At 39.5% G+C, this 21,420-nt stretch overlaps 1 protein-coding gene across 1 annotated transcript; it reads right to left on the reverse strand.

Moving 5' to 3' along the window:
* Positions 1-626: 626 nt before the first annotated feature.
* On the reverse strand, positions 627-1,133 carry LOC308495009 (histone H2B-like; the record flags this gene model as incomplete). The annotated part of the gene is made up of 1 exon (XM_081043009.1): positions 627-1,133. One exon carries the CDS (start codon positions 1,131-1,133, stop codon positions 627-629), a length of 507 nt encoding a protein of 168 aa, XP_080899135.1.
* Positions 1,134-21,420: the final 20,287 nt, after the last annotated feature.

Genomic DNA, 21,420 nt, shown 5'->3' on the forward strand with positions numbered 1-21,420 from the left:
GTATGACATATTAGAAGAGAAGATTTAATAAATTTAAAATTTACTCTAAAATCATAATACAAAGCAATCACATCATGTTAACGTCAATTCCAAATTCGTATGAAAATTATTTCATCTGAAAGAGTACAGAGGAGAATGACATTTTTCCCAGATAATTGAAAATCTCCTTAATATCTGGCCTACCAGAAGACAGATGGCTTCTTATATCTGCTTCTGAACTTTATCTGTTGCGGTATCAGACATAATGAATTTCTGGAAAATTCCACCATGCACTCCTGAGGGAATGAGAGTGAAAAAGTTAAATGTCATTGTAAGCCAAATATCCTTGAAAAGGCAGACCTACGGACCTAGGTCAGGACTGACCATTTGGAAAGCCACGAATGGCAACGTGGTGAAGGAAAAAAAAATCTACGCTTTCCCCTGGAATAAATTACACTCTCTACATTTATTAAGGTAGACTTGATAATGTTTTGTCCACGGTAAAAGGGCTTTCAATGTCGGCAGAAAGCCACGGGATCGAACACGAGAGTAGATCCCACTTTTAGGGCTACAGGTCTTTCCGTGAGAAGGGAGGTGGCTCTGAAAAGAGCCTTTGGGTTGCCATGTTCAGGTGTTGCTCAGGCAGCTCATTGGCCAGTGTTGTATCGGAGGGTGGCCTTGGTGGCCTCGGACACGGCGTGCTTGCCAAGCTCCCCCGGCAGGAGCAGGCGCACGGCCGTCTGGATGTCGTTGGAGGTGAGGGTCGAGCGCCGGGTGTTGCGGACCAGGCACGAGGCCTCGTCAGCGATTCGCTCGAAGATGTCCTTCACGAACGAATCCATGACGCTCACGGCTTCCTGGGACAGGCTCAGGTCCTCGTGAACGCTCTTCAGAACCCTGGAGAAGTAGGCGGCGAAACTGTCGGCACAGCCGCGGCGGCGGCGGCGGCGGCGGCGGCGGCGCCTGGGCTGCTTCTGCTTTGGGTTCTCTGGCGCCGGCGCTTCCGCGGGCTCCTCGGTGCCCAGGAGTTCCTCAGACGTAGCTTCAGAGGTAGGTTCAGCCGCCTCCAGGAGTTCCTCGGAAGTAGCTTCAGAGGTAGGTTCAGCCGCCTCCAGGAGTTCCTCGGAAGTAGCTTCAGAGACAGGCTCAGCCATGCCGCAGCCGGCTTCTCCACGGCTTGTGAGGAAGGACTGGCGGCTGCTGCTGGGCAGCGACCGGTTTATATGGGCTGCATTCCATGACGTCACGGGCAGTTCTGATTGGGTAAAATGCCATGCAGGAGGCTGTCTGTCACAAAGTCACGCTATGTGACACGTGATCGGTTAGGCTCCTGCTTGGCATCACGTCCACCAATCAGAGTGATGCTACGTCCACCAATCAGAGTGATCGCTACGTCCACCAATCAGAGTGATCCATCCGTCCACCTCTGAACTTCCTGTGACCGCCATCAGAAAAACCTTAGAAAGATGCTACATAGGGCAAAAAGTCCTCTGATAATGTTAGCTGACTGATACTCCAGCAGGAGAACTTTGAAAAGACTTCACCAAAGGCACCTGAATTGTAGACGTTTCCATTTCCGTTTAGGCTCCTGGAGAGAGCCTGACCTTCATAACCCAATTCCTGACTGCTATCAGAATGACTCTGGCCACTTGAGCCCTTTCCCTCTAACCCAGAATCTAATGTTGTCCTGGGCTAAGCCGCCCTGGCTCAAGCAGGAACTCTGACATGGCCAGTAGCATTTGTGCAAATTAAGGGACATAATTGGCTAACTGTTCCCTCCTGATTTGATCAAAATGCTCAGTGAGCCAGAGATACATGAAATGGCAACAAACAGAAATGGGAAAACCTATAAAGATATTAAAACTGCTTAAAAATCAGTTTGAGTTCCTTGAGAGAACCTGAACTTCAAAACCCAACTCCTTGCTGCCATAAGAATGACTCTGGACACTTTGGGGCCATTTTCCTCTGTCAACCTTTGGTCCTTGGTGACAAATCAACACCAATAGGAATCCCTAATTCTGGGTGTGGTGAAAGTGAAGAAGGCAACTATTTCACGGTGTCACAGTGCAATTATACAGCAGCATGGCTGGGAGACTGGCCCTGGAGGGAGGCCCCTCTCCAGCTGGACAGCTCTGCTCTGCCTGCTCTGGCGAGTCATCTTCGGTTTTTCTCTCTCTTCCTTTGTTCGCCGTCTTCCTCTTCCACGCTTCAGCTCCAACTGGGGACACTCCGTTTTCAGGGAAAACGGAAAACGTGTTCTCCAAAGCAGCGGGGAGCTGACTTATATAGACAGAAGTCCCCAGCCCTGGTCCCTGATTGGTCTATCCTCATGCAAATGAGGACTCCAAATCCTCACACTTTGATTGGTCCAAAATGCACTGTCCTGATTGGGCAGAATGGAGCCTCTCTGATTGGTTGGTGAAGATGCTGTTGGGGGGACAGAGCTGTGCAGCTCTGATTGGATGAGGAAATCCTAAATCCTATTGGTTGCAATACTATTCCGGGAACTCCCTTATGTCAGGAACACAGTGCAGGCAGGCAGTTCAGTGCAAGAGGCAGACAGCTTAGTGCAGGCTTCTCCCTGAAGTGTGGTTTGCATGAAAGGCCCCTGTTGAGAAACTGCTGCTAGGTTCTTCTTTTAAATTTGAGCCCAGTTAGCCACGAGCAGCCCGTCTCAGTAGGTATCTTCTTTCTCAGTGTGCACAGCTCCAACGCAGAATCTGTTCTTTCCAGGGCTGAGCCACTGTGGCTTTAGAAGTAACTCTCTGACGTGGCTGGTAGAGTGCTCCTGCCAGTCATAGACACAATTGACCAGCTATTACTTCTTTTTTTTTTCTTTAATATAATTTTAAATATTAAAAATTTATATTTTGTCCTTAACTATTGGAATAGGTGGAAAGATCCTGAACTTCTATATGAAAATAATTACATTACTTCAAGTTTATTTTCTTTATGTTAAGTCTTAAAACAGAACCATGCATAGTAAGTTTTTTTTATAGATTTGTGATATTAATCCTTTATCAGATATATCATTGGCTAATATCCTTTCCCATTCAGTAGGATTCCTTTGTGTTTTATTGATAGTTTCCTTTGCTGTGAAAAAACCTTTTAGTTTGATATAATCCCATGTGTTTATTTTTTCTCTTACTTCCCTCGTGTGAGGGGATAGATCGGTAAAAATCTTACTCTGGGTAATGTCTGTGAAGTTTCCTCCTATATTTTCTTCTACATATTTTATGGTTTCAGATCTTACATTTAAGTCTTTAAGCCATTTTGAATTTATTTTTGTATATGGTGTAAGGAGGTGGTCCAGCTTCGTTTTCTTGCATGTGTCTGTCCAGGATTCCCAACAGCACTTATTGAACAGACTGTCTTTACCCCATCGTACATTCTTGCTTCCATTGTCGTAGATTAGATGGGCATATAGGCATGGATTTACTTCTGGACTCTCTATTCTGTTCCATTGATCTATGTGTCTATTTTTATGCCAGGACCATGCTGTTTTGATTACTGTAGCCTTGTAGTATAGTTTGAAATCAGGTATCGTTATACCTCCCACTTTGTTCTTATTTCTCAAGATTGCTGAGGCTATCCGGGGTCTTGTATGGTCCCATGTAAGTTTCAGGATTATATGTTCTATTTCTGTGAAAAACGTCGTTGGTAGTTTGATAAGAATTGCTTTGAATACGTATATTGCCTTAGGCAGTATGGACATTTTAACTATATTAATTCTTCCTATCCATGAACATGGAATGTGTTTCCATCTATTTATGTCTTCTTTCATTTCTTTCTTCAGTGTCGTATAATTTTCTGAGTACAGATCTTTTACATCTTTGGTTAGATTTATTCCCAGATATTTTATAGTGTTTGGAGCAATTGTAAATGGAATTGTTTTTTAATTTCTCCTTCTGATATTTTATCATTCGTATATAGAAATGCAACTGATTTCCGAATATTAATTTTATATCCTGCTACTTTACTAAATTCATCTATCAGTTCTAATAGTTTCTTGGTGGAGTCTTTAGGGTTCTCGATATATAGTATCATATCATCTGCATATAGTGATAATTTTACTTCCTCCTTACCAATTTGGATGCCTTTTATTTCTTTCTCTTGTCTGATTGCTGTGGCTAGAACTTCCAGCACTATGTTGAATAGAAGTGGAGAAAGTGGGCAACCTTGTCTTGTTCCTGATCTTAGGGGGAATGGTTTTAGCTTTTCCCCATTGAGTATGATGTTAGATGTGGGTTTGTCATACATGGCCTTTATTATGTTAAGATATGATCCCTCTATTCCCACTTTCTTAAGGGTTTTTATCATAAAAGGTTGCTGTATTTTATCAAATGCTTTTTCTGCATCTATTGATATGATCATGTGATTTTTATTTTTCATTTTGTTAATGTGGTGTATCACGTTAATTGATTTGTGGATGTTAAACCACCCCTGCATACCAGGGATGAATCCCATTTGATCATGGTGTATGATCTTTTTAATATATTGCTGAATTCTGTTCGCTAATATTTTGTTGAGAATTTTTGCATCAATGTTCATTAGAGATATCGGCCTGTAGTTTTCTTTTTTTGTGGTGTCTTTGTCTGCTTTTGGGATCCGGGTGATAGTTGCTTCGTAAAAAGTGTTTGGGAGTCTTCCTTCCTTCTGGATTTTTTGGAAGAGCTTGAGGAGAATAGGTGATAATTCTTTTTTGAACGTTTTGAAAAATTCACCTGTAAAGCCATCTGGTCCAGGGCTTTTGTTTGTTGGGAGATTATTGATTACTGATTCAATTTCCCTGGTGGTAATCAGACTGTTCAGGCTTTCTGTTTCTTCTTGAGTGAGCCTTGGAAGGTTGTGTGCCTCTAGAAAATTGTCCATTTCTTCCAGATTGTCAAATTTGTTGGCATATAGTTGCTCATAGTAATTTCTGAAAATTTTTTGTATTTCTGTGGTGTCTGTTGTCACTTCTCCTCTTTCATTCCTGATTTTATTAATTTGGGTCCTCTCTCTCCTTTTTTTAATGAGTCTGGCTAAAGGTTTGTCAATTTTGTTTATCTTCTCTAAGAACCAACTCTTGGATTCATTGATCTTTTGTATTGTTTTTCTGGTTTCTATTTCATTTATTTCTGCTCTGATCCTTATTATCTCCTTCCTTGTGCTCCCTTTGGGCTTATTTTTCTGTTCTTTTTCCAGATCCCTTAAGTATGAAGATAAACTGTCAATTAGTGATGTTTCTTGTTTCTTTAGGTAGGCCTGCAGTGCTATGAACTTCCCTCTTAGGACTGCTTTTGCAGCATCGCATAGATTTGGGGTCGTCGTGTTCTCATTCTCATTTGTCTCGAGATATCTTTTGATTTCTTCTTTGATCGGCTGCTTGACCTATTCATTATTTAGTGACATGTTATTCAGCTTCCATGAATTGGTGTGTCTTCCTGGTTTTTTTCCCCTGTAGTTCATTTCTAATTTCATAGCACTGTGGTCAGAGAAGACAATTGGTTTGATTTCAATTTTCTTAAATTTATCAAGGCTTGTTTTGTGTCCTAACATATGATCTATTTTGGAAAATGTTCCATGTGCACTTGAGAAGAACGTGTATTCTGCAGCATTGGGGTGAAATGCTCTGAAAATATCAATTAAATCCAACTGCTCCAAAGTATCATTTAAGGCTGTTGTTTCCATATTGATTTTCTGTCTGGAAGACCTGTCCCTTGTTGTCAGAGGTGTGTTGAAGTCCCCTACTATGATAGTGTTGCTGTTGATCTCTGTCTTTATGTCCATCGGTACCTGTTTTATATATTTAGGTGTGCCTGTGTTAGGTGCATAGATGTTTACTAGGGTTATGTCCTCTTGTCCGATTGATCCCTTTATTATTATATAGTGCCCATCTTTGTCTTTTAATATGTTCTTCATTTTAAAGTCTATTTTGTCAGATATAAGTATTGCAACTCCAGCTTTTTTCTCGCTTCCATTTGCATGAAATATCTTACTCCAACCTTTCACTTTCAGCCCGTGTGTGTCTTTTGATCTGAGATGAGTCTCTTGTATACAGCATATACAAGGGTCTTGCTTCCTTATCCACTCAGCCACCCTATGTCTCTTGATTGGAGCATTTAACCCGCTTACATTTAAAGTGATTATTGATAGGTACATAGTTATTGCCATTTTTAGATTTGTAGTAAATTGTTTTCATCTTTCTTTTATTTACAGAAGTCCTTTTAGTATTTCTTGCAATGCTGGCTTGGTTGTAATAAATTCTTTCAGTTTGTTCTTTTCTGGGAAGCTCTTTATCTCTCCATCAACTTTAAATGATAGCCTTGCTGGATAAAGCAATCTAGGTTGTAGGCCTTTGTGTTCCATCACTTTGAGTATCTCCTGCCACTCCCTCCTGGCCTTCAATGTTTCTGTAGAAAAGTCATTTGATAGCCTTATGGGAGTTCCCTTGTACGTAACCTTCTGCCTTTCTCTTGCTGCTTTTAAGATTCTCTCTTTGTCTTTAAGCTCTGCCATTTTAACTATAATTTGTCTTGGTGTGGGCCTGTTTGGGTTTATCCTGGTTGGAACTCTCTGCACTTCCTGGGCTTGTATGTTGGTTTCCTTGATCAGGTTAGGGAAGTTTTCGGACATTATTACCTCAAATATGTTCTCAATCCCTTGCTTCCTCTCTTCGCCTTCTGGTATTCCTATGATGTGCCTGTTGTTGCGCTTGATGTTATCCCAGAGGTCTCTTAACCCATCTTCATTGTTTTTTATTCTTTTTTCTTTCTGTTGTTCAGTTTGAGTGATCTCTGCTAACTTGTCTTCTAAGTCGCTGATTCGATCCTCTGCTTCATCTAACCTGCTGGTCATTCCTTCAAGTGAGTTCTTAATTTCGATAATTGTGTTCTTTAGTTCTAGCTGGTTGTCCCTTAAGATTTCCACATCCATTTTTAGTTCTAACTGGTTGTTCTTTATTTCTATATCCTTCTGTATGTCTTCTCTAAGCTCCTTAAACATTCTTATCACCAGTGTTCTGAACTCTGTCTCTGACAGGTTGGTGACCTCTGCTTCATTTGGTTCCAGTTGTGGAGGTTTCTTCTGTTCTGTTATTTGGGACATGTTTCTTTGTCTCCCCATTCTGAATGACTCTCTGTGTTTGCTTTGATGTATTAGGAAGATCCCCTAGAGCTCTTAGTTCTTGCTGGGTTATCTTATGTAGTATGTGGCCTTTATATTTGACGTGGACTACTTCGTTCTTCTCCTCTGCATGTGCTCCACAGGTGGTTCGTGTGTTTAGTATATTGTCCTGTTCAAGAAGAACTTTAATTGCTTTTTGCTTGTGAGTAGGTGGGTTTAACTCCTAGGCCGTCTAGTTGTGAAACTTGGCTCTGCCCACCGCAGGGTGTTCTGCTGGGTGAGGGTTGGCCACTTAAATGAGGTTTGGCCTCTATGGGCTCTTGTGCCTTCAGAGAATTCCCTCTGGGTGTGTGAGTTGTAGGTCAAACCCGGTAGTACTCTGGTTTGGTCCAGAGTTGGCTTCTGGATATGTTGAATCTTGTGCCTCTTAAGCTGGGCCCTGTTAGGGCAGTTTCAGCACAAATCAAGTTACCAAGTACAACAACAACAACAAAGAAAACAAATCAAGTACATTCACATGTAAAATACAACCGACAATCCCCACTCAACATAGGCAAAGATATCAAAGAAATAAAGGCAGAACAAAGCAAATCACAACAAGCAGAAAAAAAAAAAACACCAAGCAAAGCAAAACAGAAAGCAGCACCAGTCTTGGCTTAAGCCCACCAAGTAATCTCCAGGTTGTCCTCCGCTGTGCCAAAGAGTTCCCTGCCTATTGCGCAGGTAGCGCTGGTCACCTGGTGCTCAGAGTGAATTTGGGCATGTAGATTTAAATGCGAGGGGCTGAGGGGTCTGGATGACAGTTTTCAGAGAGACCATGCAGTTTCTGTCCTTTCCTGCACAAATGCACGCTGAGAGTAGTCAATGGGAAATACTTTAAAATTTGTAGCATATGCCTTATCAAGAAGCTCATTGGTGAAAGGTTGAAATCTTTTCCTCTAAGATCAGAAACAAGAAAAGAATTCCCACTTTCACCACTCATATTCAACATAGTACTGGAAATCCTAGCCAGAGCAATCAGGCAAGACAAAGAAATAAAAGGCATCCAAACAGGAAAGGAAGAAGTATACTTGTTCCTGCTTGCAGATGATATGGTCTTATATTCAGAACATCCTAAAGACCTCACCCCAAAACTGCTAGAAGTAATCAACGAATTCAGTAAAACTGCAAGGTACAAAAGCAACATACAGAAAACAGTTGCATTTCTATATGCTAACAAGAAAACATCTGAAAAAGAAATAGAGAAAACGATCCCATTTACAGTAGCATTGAAAGCAATAAAATACTGAGGAATAAATCTAACCAAGGAGGTGAAAGACCTGTACAATGAAAACTGTAAGACTTTGAAGAAAGAAACTAAAGGGGACACAATCAAATGGAACAATATTGTTCCCAGAGTCAAAGAATCATTATTGTTAAAATGTGCACATTACACAAAGTCATAAAGAGCTTCAATGCAATTCCTGTCAAAACCCAATGCAACTTTTCACAGAAAAATTTTTAAAAAATCCTAACATTTGTACAGAGACACAAAAAGCACCAAACAGCCAAAACAATCCTGAGAAAGTAGAGCAAAGCAGGAAGCACAGCACTTTCCGATTTCAAACTATATCCAAAAGCAACAATATCAAAACAGGATGGTACTGGTATAAACATTCACATAGACACTGGAATAATGAAAATGATAGTGTGCCCGGAGATATTAATAACATAACCCACTTATATATGATCAACTAATATTAGAAAAGGGAGCCAAGAATATGCAAATGAAGAGCACAGTCCAAATGGTGGTGGGAAAACTGGATGTCCACACACAGAAGAATGAAATTGGACACCCATCTTACACCACTCATAAAAAATGAACTCAAAACAGATGAAAGACTTAAATGTATGACTGAACTGATAAGAGCCTTCCTGAAATTTTCAACCTTAGCGACAGAGAGTAACAGGTGTGCTTTTTCTGCCTGTTGTTTGTTTCTTGGATTGCTTTTAATTGTAATTATTTAGAATATTAGTTTTCTAAAGTTGCTAAAAAATTCCAGAGATTGGGTTATTTAAACAAAATACATTTATTGGCTCAGATTTTGGAGGCTCAGGTGTCAGCTGGTTGGTATCTTCAGAGTGGTGTGAGGGAAGCATCTGTTCAAGGCCTCTCTTCTTACCTTGCAGATGGGGAAATCTCCCTCTATCTCTCTGCATTTTCCTCCCCATATGCACGTCTCTGTGTCTCATTTTCTATTTTCTTTTTATGTGGAAACCACTCGTTTTAAATTAACACCCGCTCTAATGAACATCCTTTAACTTGGTTACCTGAGTAAAGACCCCATCTCCCAATAGGACCACCTATGAGGTACTAGTATTTAGGTCTTCATCAACATATGTGGGGAAAATGTTAGGAAAATTCGCCTTCATTGGCTGATATAGCTTCCAGGGCTGATAAAGCTTCATTGTTTCATGTTGTCTGTTTTTCCTCAAGAGGTGATGGTAGTTTCCTCATGAGGTAATGGCTAGGTTTCTCCACATGAGAGGATGGTAGTTCCCTTGTGAAGTGATGGTTAGGTTTCTCACTCATGAGGTGATGGTAGTTCCCTCATGAGGTGATGGTTAGGTTTGTCTGTTAGCTTTTTGTTCCCTCACATGAGGTGCTGTTGTTTTTCCCTCATGTGAGGTGATGGTTAGCTTAGAGTTAAGAGCATTCTCCCTCGTCTCTTCCCCGGCAGGAGAAATATGGGATGATGTTGCTTTCTGTCTGTTTCACCCACATCAGCAGATGAGGTGAAGAAGTAACTAAGTTATATCAGAGTAACGTGACAGGCACGTTCCCAGGCTTTGGAAGGCCTTGGGCCAATGGTCCCAGGCGAGAACAGTAGGTATTGTTTGTCTGAATGAACTGGCCCTTCAGCCTGATAAGCAATGTTTTTATCACAGTAACTGCCGAATCCTCCCGGAACTGACCATTCCCTAGGGGGAGTCAGGAACAAGAAACTTGGCTCAAAATTATATATGAAGAGATATATAAGACAGGCCTCAGTTGGCAGTGCATTCGTCATTCGTCACCATTCTGACACTGGCATTGGGAACTTGTATGCAGCTTGGAGCTTGCAGCATCAGGGGATGCCCTGATCTCCAGCCGCAGACCTGGTGAGATCTGATCGGTTCCTGACCTCTCCAGTGTTGCTTCCCCACATTTGATGAGCTTTTGGCATCTACTGTAATATTTGCTATCCTATAGAATTTATCACGGCTTTTGGATGGTCCCTATTAACTTTCTTTGTATATTTAGCCAAGTGATTTTTTTTATCAATAGTAAATGCATACATATACTAAAACCTTTTAAACTTTTAGTATACTTTTAAACTTTTAGTGTATACTCCTTTGTTTTCCCTGCTCGTCATTACAACATGAAGTTTAAGGGGACACACCACATTTCAAGCCACAGGAGATATGAATTTGGGCTTTAGGAGGGCGTTTCTTCCTCCTCTTCCATTATATTAAGAAAATATCGGTGTCTGCTTGAGGGAAATAAAGTAACCCACCCTTCATCTTCTTCCACAACTGTTTGAATATTGAGTATTTTTATTTTGATGTTTCATTTCTCCTTCCTATCTCTGTGAAGGGAGATGATACTATGTGATTTCAATCCTTAAAAGGTATTACAATTGCTTTAAACCTAACTCTTTTCTCAATTTTTAAAAATGGATTCCACTCATTCCTTTAAAAAACTTGCAATTTCCCATTTTGATTAGGATGTGGAAACCTGTAGATGATGTTACTCTCAGCCAAACAATGAGACAAAAATCTGGATCATCTACAGAAACCAAACTCTCCTCGAGCCCCTCAGAAGAGGAACAGGATTCTACAGAAGAGACAAGACACAGAGACTATTTAACATTGGTAGAGCCTCATGAGCTAAAGAGAAAGAATGGGAGAAAAGCAGGGTAGTAGAGAGAGCTTCCGTGAGTAGTGCAGACATGAAAGGGGGCAATACCTTTTTAAAGAGGAAGTATAAAGATGTGTTTGATTCTGTCCAATGGGGAGGAGCTCTAATGGGTCATTACACCTTCAGAGGTCTCCTGGGATCATTAAAGTAAGGATTTAGGATAAATGAATCCCCTCATAAGGAATATTAATTATTATTACTTTGGAGTATTAGAATGATCTTATATAATGACTTGAAAAAAATAATTTGTTTTTCAAAGAGACCAGGAAATATTACCACGAAAACAACTGCAGGTAAATCTCTCTGGGTGGTGTTCCAAGACCTTCTTACACATCCAGAACATAATGGTAGGTGGGAAAAACTCAGTGTAGAGCTATCATATTTTCCAAGACAGAACTGTAGTCATGTTCCATAAAACTGTATTTTACAAAATCACTTAATTTATATCAGGCTAATTGTTGTTCCTTCACAATTCCAGTGTGTGCCTATATGAAATACAAATGATTTTGCACACTTGCTCTTTCATACAGGTCTCTTACATAATGCATTATAAGACAAGCCATTTTTTAAAACCTAATATCCTAGGATATTTTCATGTCCTTTGTGTGATTTGCAATTGTAAATTCTAGAATCAAATAGGAGTGTTAGTAAAACAATAGTAATAGTGGACCGTATGGGCTCTGAAGACTGGAATGCAAGAGTTGAATGATAGTTAGTCGATCAGGAAAGGAGAGAGAGAAATGGGGTTTGATTTTTGAAGACTGAGATAAATCAATACATTTAATTTTTCATTGTGAGTGTGATTGAGGAAAAAGGGCATCTAATGGGCAATCATGAGTTAATGATCTTGATGACTGAAAAGAAAAACTAAGGGAAAGGGCTTAAAAGCTTAGCAAAAAAATATAAGCAACAACCCTAGGAAAATAGTATCAATAGGGCAAGGATATCCCACTCAAACTTTTTCAACATCACCCGTATTGCAGAATCCATTGAAAATTTAAGTGATAACCCAACACAGTACAGAAAAAACTAAATCAAAAAGTTTACAAAACAATACCTATTGCAGGCTCTCTAGAATCTGAATTTACTACTCTTAACTTCTTTAGATTTGTGTAACTTGTTCTTTCCAAGACTGTAATCTTTTGTTCTTGAAAACGTAAAACTTCATAATGTGAACATTGGAATCATGGGGATAATAAGAGCTCCAATCAAAGCAGCACAAGCTACACTCAGCTCTGACAGAAATTTCTATTTCTCATAGCTTGTTATTGGTGTATAAAAATGCAACCAATTTCTGCATATTATTTTTTGATCCTACCATTTACCTGAATGCATTTATTATTTCTTTTTTTTAATTTACTGCGGTGACAATTGTTAATGAAATTACATAATTTCAGGTGTACTATTCTGTATTACATCATCTAAAAATCCCATTGTGTGTTCACCACCCAGAGTCAGTTCTCCTTCCATCACCATATATTTGATCCCCCCTTACCCTCAACTCCCTCCCCTCACCCCCCTTACCCTCTGGTAACCACTAAACTATTGTCTGTGTCTATGAGTTCTTGTTTCTCATTTGTTTGTCTTGTTCTTTTGTTGTTTTTGGTTTATATACCACCATATCAGTGAAATCATAGGGTTCTCTGCTTTTTCTGTCTGCTTATTTCCCTTAGCATTATACTCTCAAGATCCATCCATGTTGTCACAAATGTTCCTGTTTCATCTTTTCTTATTGTCGAATAGTATCCCATTGTGTATGTATACCACAACTTCTTTATCTGTTCATCTATCGAAGGACATTTTGGTTGTTTCCATGTCTTGGCCACCGTAAAGAAAGCTGCAGTGAACATTGGAGCACACGTGTCTTTATGTATAAATGATTTCAAATTTTTTGGGTAAATACCCAGGAGAGGGATTGCTGGGTCATATGGTAATTCTATTTGTAATTTTTTGAGAAACCTCCACACTGCCTTCCATAGTGGATGCAGCAGTCTGCATTCCCACCAACAGTGTATGAGGGTTCCATTTTCTCCACAACTGCTCCAACACTTGTTACTATTTCTCTTGTTGATGATAGCCATTCTGACTGGGGTGAGGTGATATCTCATTGTGGTTTTTATTTGCATTTCTCTGATGATTAGTGATGTTGAGCATTTTTTCATATGCCTATTTGCCATTTGTATGTCCTCTATGGAGAAATGTCTCTTCAGGTCCACTGCCCATTTTTCAATTGGGTTGTTTGTTTTTTTGTTGTTGAGCTTCATGAGTTCCTTGTATAATTTGGATATTAGCCCCTTATCGGAGGCACGGTTTGCAAGAATCTTCTCCCATTCAGTCGGTTGCCTCTTTATTTTGTCGATAGTTTCTTTTGCTGTGCAGAAGCTTTTAAGTTTCATATAGTCCCATTCATTTATTTTAGCTTTTACTTCCATTGCCTTTGGAGTCAAATTCATAAAATGCTCTAATGGAAAGAGCCTGAATCACTGAGATACCCCTTGGGGGAGAGCTGAGAACTCAAAGCAGATTGTGATGCAGCCCATGGTGGTCAGAAGCTGTCTAGCTCTCCTGTGTGAGAATAGTGCTTTAGATGGACCCAACCTTGCTTTGAGGAAGAACAGACGAGCTCATTGGATGATTAATGTTCAGTCCCAAGAAGGAGAGAATTCCAGCCCAAATGCATCATTTCATTACTTGATGGATTGAAATTAAAATAAAAGAGGAAAGATCCTTTTGTGTGATAATACCAGGATATGAAGCCTCCAAGGAATCCTAATAAATAAAGAAAGAAAATGATGAAAAAAAAAATTCATAAAATGTTCTTTGAACCCAAGGTCCATAAGCTTAGTACCTATGTTTTCTTCTATGCAGTTTGTTGTGTCAGGTCTTATGCTTAAGTCTTTGATCCATTTTGAATTAGTTTTGGTACATGGTGACAGACAAAAGTCCAGTTTCATTCTTTTGCATGTGGCTATCCAATTCTCCCAGCACCACTTATTGAAGAGGCTGTCTTTCCTCCATTGTATGTTTTTAGCTTCTTTGTCAAAAATTGTCTGTTCATATTTATGTGGTTTTGTTTCTGGGTCCTCAGTTCTATTCCATTGGTCTATGTGTCTGTCTTTCTGCCACGACCATGCTGTTTTGACTATTGTAGCCCTGTAGTACAAGCTAAAGTCAGGCAGTGTGATACCTCCAGCACTGTGCTTTTTTCTTAAGATTGCTTTGGCTATTCGGGGTCTTTTGTGGTTCCAAACAAATCTGATGATTTTTTGTTCTATTTCTTTAAAAAATGCCATTGGGATTCTGATGGGGATTGCATTAAATCTGTATATTGCTTTGGGTAATATGGCCATTTTAACTATGTTTAGTCTTCCCATCCATGAGCATGGAATGTCTTTCCATTTCTTTGTGTCTGCTTCAATTTCTTTCAAAAATGTCTTATAGTTTTCAGCATATAGGTCCTTCACATCCTTGCTTAAGTTTATTCCTAGGTATTTTACTCTTTTTGCTGCAATTGCAAAAGGAATTGTTTTTTCTATTTCTTTTTCCGAGATTTCATTGTTAGTATATAGGAATGCAATGGACTTTTGTACGTTGATTTTGTAGCCAGCAACTTTACTGTATTCAGTGATTGTTTCTAACAGCTTTTTGGTGGGGTTCTTAGGGTTTTCTATATATAGCATCATGTCATCTGCAAAGAGTGATATTTTAACTTCTTCATTCCCAATTTGGATGTCTTTTATTTCTTTCTCTTGCCTGATTGCTCTGGCAAGGACTTCGAACACTATGTTGAAAAGCACAGGTGATAGGGGACAGCCCTGCCATGTTCCTGAACGTAGAGCAAAGGGCTTCAGTTTTTCACCATTGATTATGAGATTAGCTGAGGGCTAGTCACATATCGCCTTATTATGTTAAGGTATTTTCTGTCTATACCTATTTTATAAGGTGTTTTAATCATAAATGGATGTTGTGTCTTGTCAAATGCTTTTTCTGCATCAATTGATATAATCATATGATTTTTGTTTTTTATTTTGTTTATGTGATGTATCATATTGATGGATTTGCAGATGTTGAACCATCCTTGTGCCCAGGGATGAACCCCACTTGGTCGTGATGAATAATGTATTTAATGCATTGTTTTATTCGATTTGCTAAAATTTTGTTTAAGATTTTTGCATCAGTATTCATCAGAGATATAGGTCTGTGGTTTTCTTTTTTTGTGTTGTCCTTACCAGGTTTTGGTATCAGGGTAATGATGGCCTCATAAAATGAGTTAGGGAGTACTGACTCTTCTTCAATTTTTTTGGAAGAGTTTTAGCAGGATTGGTATTAGATGCTGTTTGAAGGTTTGGTAGAATTCACTAGTGAAGCCATCTGGTCCCGGACTTTTGCTTTTGGGAAGGTTTGGATGACTGATTCAATTTCTTTACTGGTGATCGGCCTGTTTAGATTTTCCAGTTCTTCATGGTTCAGCCTTGGAAGGCTATATGTTTCTAAGAATTTGTCCATTTATTCTAGGTTATTAAATTTGGTGGCATATAGTCCTTCATAGTATTCTTGCATGATCCTTCGTATTTCTGTGGTGTCCGTGATAACTTCCCCTTTTTCATTTCTGATTTTGTTAATTAGTGTCTTCTCTCTTTTTATCTTAGTGAGTCTAGCCAAGGGTTTGTCGATTTTGTTAATCTTTTCAAAGAACCAGCTCTTTGTCACATTAATTTTTTCTATTGTCTTTTTGTTCTCTATTTCATTTAGTTCTGCTCTGATTTTTGTTATTTCCTTTCTTCTGCTGACCTTGGGTTTCACTTGTTCTTCTTTTTCTAGTTCTTTAAGGTGTAACATGAGGTTATTTATTTGGGATTTTTCTTGTTTCTTGAGATAGGCCTGTAATGATATAAATTTCCCTCTTAAAACTGCTTTCGCTGCATCCCAAAGATTTTTGTAGGATGAATTTTCATTGTCATTTGTTTCTATGTATCTTTTGATGTCTCCTCTAATTTCTTATTTGACCCAGTCATTGTTTAAAACTATGCTGTTTAATCTCCATGTATTTCTGTTTTTTCCTGCTTTCTTTTCGCAGTTGATATCCATTTCAAAGCCTTGTGATCAGGGAATATGCTTGGTATGATTTCAATCTTCTAAAATTTGCTGTGGCTGATTTCGTGTCCCAATATATGGTCTATTCTTGAGAATGTTCCATATACACTCGAAAAGAATGTATAGTCTGATGTTTTAGGATGAAGTGCTCTATATATGTCAATGATGTCCATTTCATCTAATGTGTCATTTAGGGCTGCTATTTCGTTATTTATCTTCTGTTTGGATGATTTATCCATAGCTGTCAATGATGTATTTAAGTCCCCTAGTATAATTGTGTTTTGGTCCATTTCTCCCTTTAGTTCTGTTAGTAGTTGCTTGGTATGTTTCGGTGCTCCCTGATTGGGGGCATAAATATTGATGAGTGTTATGTCTTCTTGTTGTATAGTCCCCTTTACCATTATGAAATGTCCATCTTTGTCTCTTGTTATCTTTTTCACCCTGAAGTCTGTTTCATCTGATATCATTATGGCTACACCTGATTTTCTCTGGGTACCATTTGCTTGGAATGTCAATTTCCACCCTTTCCCTTTGAGTCTATGTTTGTCCTTATAGCTGAGATGTGTCTCTTGGACACAGCATATGGTTGGGTTTAATTTTTTGATCCAATCTGCTACTCTGTGCCTTTTTATTGGTGAGTTCAGTCCATTTACATTTAGGGTGATTATTGATACTTGAGGATTTCCTGTCATTCGATCTTTAGTTCTCTGGTAAGGCTGTGTCTCCATTGTTTCTTTGCCTTTTTGTTGTTGTTATTATTTCTGTCTGGTGGTATTCTATGATGATTCTTAAGTTTATGTAAAAGAAAGTTTGATATTTAGAGTATTCCATTTTCTTCAGCACGCTTACTTTCTCCATTCCCATATTCCGGTTCAGGCCTTTACTCTCCCCCTTTTTATGTTTTGGTTGCCACAAATTGTCCCTGTTGATGGTGGTCGTATATTTCTTGTAGTGCAGGTCGTGTATTAGAAAATTCCCTCAGCTTTTGTATGTCTGGAAAGGTCTTTATTCCTCCTTCATATCTAAAGGATATCTTTGCTGGATATATTATTCTTGGCTCATGATTTCTCTCTTTCAATAGTTTGAATATTTGGTTCCACTCCCTCCTGGCTTGTAGAGTTTCTGCTGAAAAATCTGATGATAATCTAATGGGCTTTCCTTTGTAGGTTACCGTCTTCTTTTCCCTGGCTGCCTTGAGGATTCTTTCTTTGGTGTTAATTTTAGACAGCTTCAATACAATGTGCCTTGGAGAAGGCCTGTTGGGATTGAGGTAATTAGGTGTTCTGTTTGCTTCTTGGATTCGAGGATCCAGTTCTGTCCACAAGTTTGGGAAGTTCTCGTTAACAATTTCTTTGTATATATTCTCTGTTCCCTTCTCTCTTCTTCTCCTTCTGGTATGCCCGTTATTCTTATATTGCTCTTTCTGATGGAGTCAGAAAGTTCTTGTAGAGTTCTTTCATTTTTTTTAAGTCTCAAGTCTCTTTCTTCTTCCATCTGTGTCAGTTCCAGGTTTCTATCTTCGATGTCACTGATTCTTTTTTCCATCTGGTCAACTCTACTACCTAAGCTGGTTATTTCATTCGTAATTTCTTCTATTGTGTTCTTAATCTCCAGAAATTCCATTTGGTTCTTTTTTAAAATTTCAATCTCTTTCGTAAAATGCTCACGTTGTTCTTTGATTGCGTTTCTGAGTTCATTAAACTTACTTTCTGTGTTTTCTTGCATCTCGTTGAGTTTTTTCAGAACTGCAATCTTGAATTCTCTGTCATTTAAGTCCCATGTTTCCATATCTTTAAGTTCCTTTTCTGGAGACTTTTCACTTTCTTTCTGAGCTGTCTTGTTGCCTTGGTTATTCATGGCAATTACTGATTTATTATTTCTCTTCCTAGACATCTACAGGAGTGGCTTCAGCAACAGGTTGATAGGAAGAGGTCTTTCTTTTGTTTTCCAGTTCTTGTTGGTAGAATGTTATATTTTCTCTCTGACTGCAGCCTTTCTTTTTCTCTCTCTCTCACACAGTAGTGCTATGTTTTCTCTGCACTATTCCAGCTTCTCACACTGTGGGGGGATTCCCTGGGAGACGGGCTTCTCCTCTGTTAACAGTTCACCTGGGTCATAGCGCGCCACGTCCCTGTGGGGATGCGGAGAGCTTCTGAAGTTCCAAAGCTCTTTCTGCACCTAATTCAGAGCCTGTATGTTTCAGCAGTTCTGTTTACTCCTGCAGGGATCCGCCCAGATAGGTGGGGCCAGGGGTGGGGTGAGTTGTGAGAGGTGGCCCAGAGCAATGGCGGCGATCACCACCACAGCTGGTCCTGCTTCCAAAACTCCCTCCTCTTTGTCTAGAAGGGCTGCGAATCTGTGTCTGTGGTCCACAGTTCTCAGAACAGCAAATATCTTGTCCTTTTGATCTGACACTGCTACTTTATTGCTTCTAGCACCGGGCAGTTGGGGGTGGGGCGAGCTCTGGGAGGGTAGGGAGGGGGCGGCTAGTCTCAGTGCCTAAGGCTTCCGTTCTCCGCTTGGCAGTGAGGGCTTAAACCACCGTTTTCAGCCTTCTTCCCTCAGTCTTTGCTCCGAGATCTCTGCCGTGAGCGTTGGGTTCAGCCGTGTTATATGCTGCCCCCTCAGCCCTGTGGGCCGTAAGCGGAGCCCTAGCAGTCCGAGTTCTTTTTTCTCCTGCAGCTTCGGTAGTTCCGGGATGCAGCGAGCCCGGAGCACTGAGCTAGGTCTGAGTCCTGCGCCCACGCGTCTCCGTCCCCGCACTTTTCCCTTCCCTCCTCTCCCGCTCACGCAATTCGCCCACCTGGAGGTGAATTCAGTAGTGGGCCTCTTCGTCTTGCCTGTCTGCTGTGCAGGGAGTCCTTTGTGGAGTTATTGTTGTCCGATTAGTTGTAAATTCCAGGGGAGCTTTACAGAGGTTCACGTCACGCCGCCATTTTGATGACCAATCTCCTTTTATTATTTCTAAGGGGTGTTTTTGGTGGAATTCTTCGGGTTCTCTATATGTAGTATCATGTTATGCAAATAATGACACAATTTTAGTTCTTCTTTTCCAATCTGGATGCTTTTTATTTCTTTTCTATTTGCTGTGGCTCAACTTTCAATACTTTGTTGAATAAAAGTGGTAAAAGTTGACATCCTTGACTTGTTCCTGATCTTAAAGGAAAAGCTTTCAGCTTTTCACCACTGAGTATGATGTTAGGTGTGGGTTTGTAACATATGGCTTTTATTATGTTGAGCTATCTCCACTTTGCAGAGAATTTTAGTCATACATGTATGCTGGATTTTGTCAAACACTTTTTCTGCATCTGTTGATGTGATCATATGATTTTTAGCATTCATTTTGTTTATGTGGAGTATCAAACATAGATTTGCAAGTACTGAGCCAACCTTGCACCCCAGGAATAAATCCCATTTAATAATGGTGTACAATTTTTTTAATGTATTGCTCAAATCAATTCCCTAGTATTTTGGTAAGGATTTTTGCATCTATGGTCATCAGGGATATTGGCCCATAGTTTTCTTTTTTTGGTAATATCTCTGTCTGGTTTTGGTATCAGGGCTATGCTTACCTTGTAAAATGAGCTTGGGAGCCTTCCCTCCTCTTTAATATTCTGGAATAGTTTGAGAAGGTTAGGTGTTAATTCTTCTTTGAATGTTTGGTAAAATTCAGCTGTGAGGCCATCTGGTCCAGGACTTTTGTTTGTTGCGAGGTTTTTGATTACTAATTTGATTTCACTGGTAGCAATCAAATTTTCTATTTCAGTTTTTCTGTTTCTTCTTGATGCAGTCTTGGAAGAGTGTATGTTTCTACGAATTTATTCATTTCTTCCAGGTTGTCCAATTTGTTGGCATATAATTGTTCATAGTGTTTCCTTATAATCCTTTGTACTTCTGTGGTGTCAACGGTCACTTCTCCTCTTTCGTGTCTGATGTTATTTATTTGGGTCCTCTCCCTTTTTCTCTTGATGAGTCTGGTTAAAGACTTATCAGTTTCATTTATCTTTTCAAAGAGGCAGCGCTTGGTTTCATTGGTTTCACTGTATTGTTTTTCAGACTCTATTTTGTTTATTTCTGCTCTGACGTTCACTATTCTTTTCCTTCTACTCACTTTAGGCTTAGTTTGTTCTTTTTCTAGTTCCTTTACCTGTAAGGTTAGATTATTTATTTGAGATTTTTCTTGTTTTGTTTGTTTGTTTGTTTGTTTGAGGTAGGCCTGCATTGCTATGAATTTCCCTCTTAGGATTGCTTTCACCATGTCCCATAGATTTGGGGTCACTGTGTTTTCATTTTCATTTGTCTCAAGATATCTTTTGATTTCTTCCTTGATCTTGTTAAACTATTCATTGTTTAGGAGCATGTTATTTAGCCTCTATGTGTTTCTCAGTTTTTCTTCTTGTTATTGATTCCTAGATTCATGCCATTGTTGTTGGAGAAGACGCTCAATATGAATTCAATCTCTTTGAACTTATTGAGACATTTATTGTGACCTAATGTATGGTCTATTTTGGAAAATGTTCCGTGTGCACTTGAAAAGAATTTATATTCTGCTGTTTTGGCGTGAAATGTTCTAAAATTATGCTTTTAATAATTAGGTGTCCCTACATTGGGTGAGTAGATGTTCATAAGAGTCAAATCTTCTTGTTGGATTGCTCCCTTTATCATTATGAAAGGTCCTCCCTTGTCTCTTGTTATAGCCTCTGTTTTAAAGTCTATTTTTTCTGATACAAGTGTTGCTACCCCAGCATTTTTTCTTTTCCATTTGCATGAAATATCTTTTTCCATCCCTTTACTTGCAGTCTGTGAGTGTCTTCTATCTGAAGTGTGTCTCTTGCAGACAGCATATGTATGTGTCCTGTCCTCTTATCCATTCAGCCACCCTATGTCTTTTGACTGGAGCATTTAGTCCATTTACACTTAAAGTAATTATTGATAGGTATGTAGTTATTGCCATTTTGTTCATTGTTTTCTCAATGTCTTTGTAGTTCTTCTCTGTTCCTTTCCTACTCTCTTGCATGTTGATGACTTTCTGTAGTGTTGTGTTTGGATTATTTCTCTTTATTTCTCGTACATCTCTTGTAGATTTTTGGTTTGTGGTTACCATGTGCTTCATATATACCAAGCTAGGTTTATAGCAATCTGTTTTAAGTTGATGGTAGCTTAAGTTTCTATGTATTGGGTAGATCTGCCAGAGTGGCGTTATGCGCATGTAACAGGTGCCCACTGGCACAGTCTCCCTGGTCACTTGAGCCAGGTGCTCCAGGGGTGTCCCTCATTTGGGATGTGTGTGCCCTCTTGTG

Source organism: Rhinolophus hipposideros (genome assembly GCF_964194185.1).
Source record: "Rhinolophus hipposideros genome assembly, chromosome: X".
NCBI lineage: Eukaryota > Metazoa > Chordata > Mammalia > Chiroptera > Rhinolophidae > Rhinolophus > Rhinolophus hipposideros.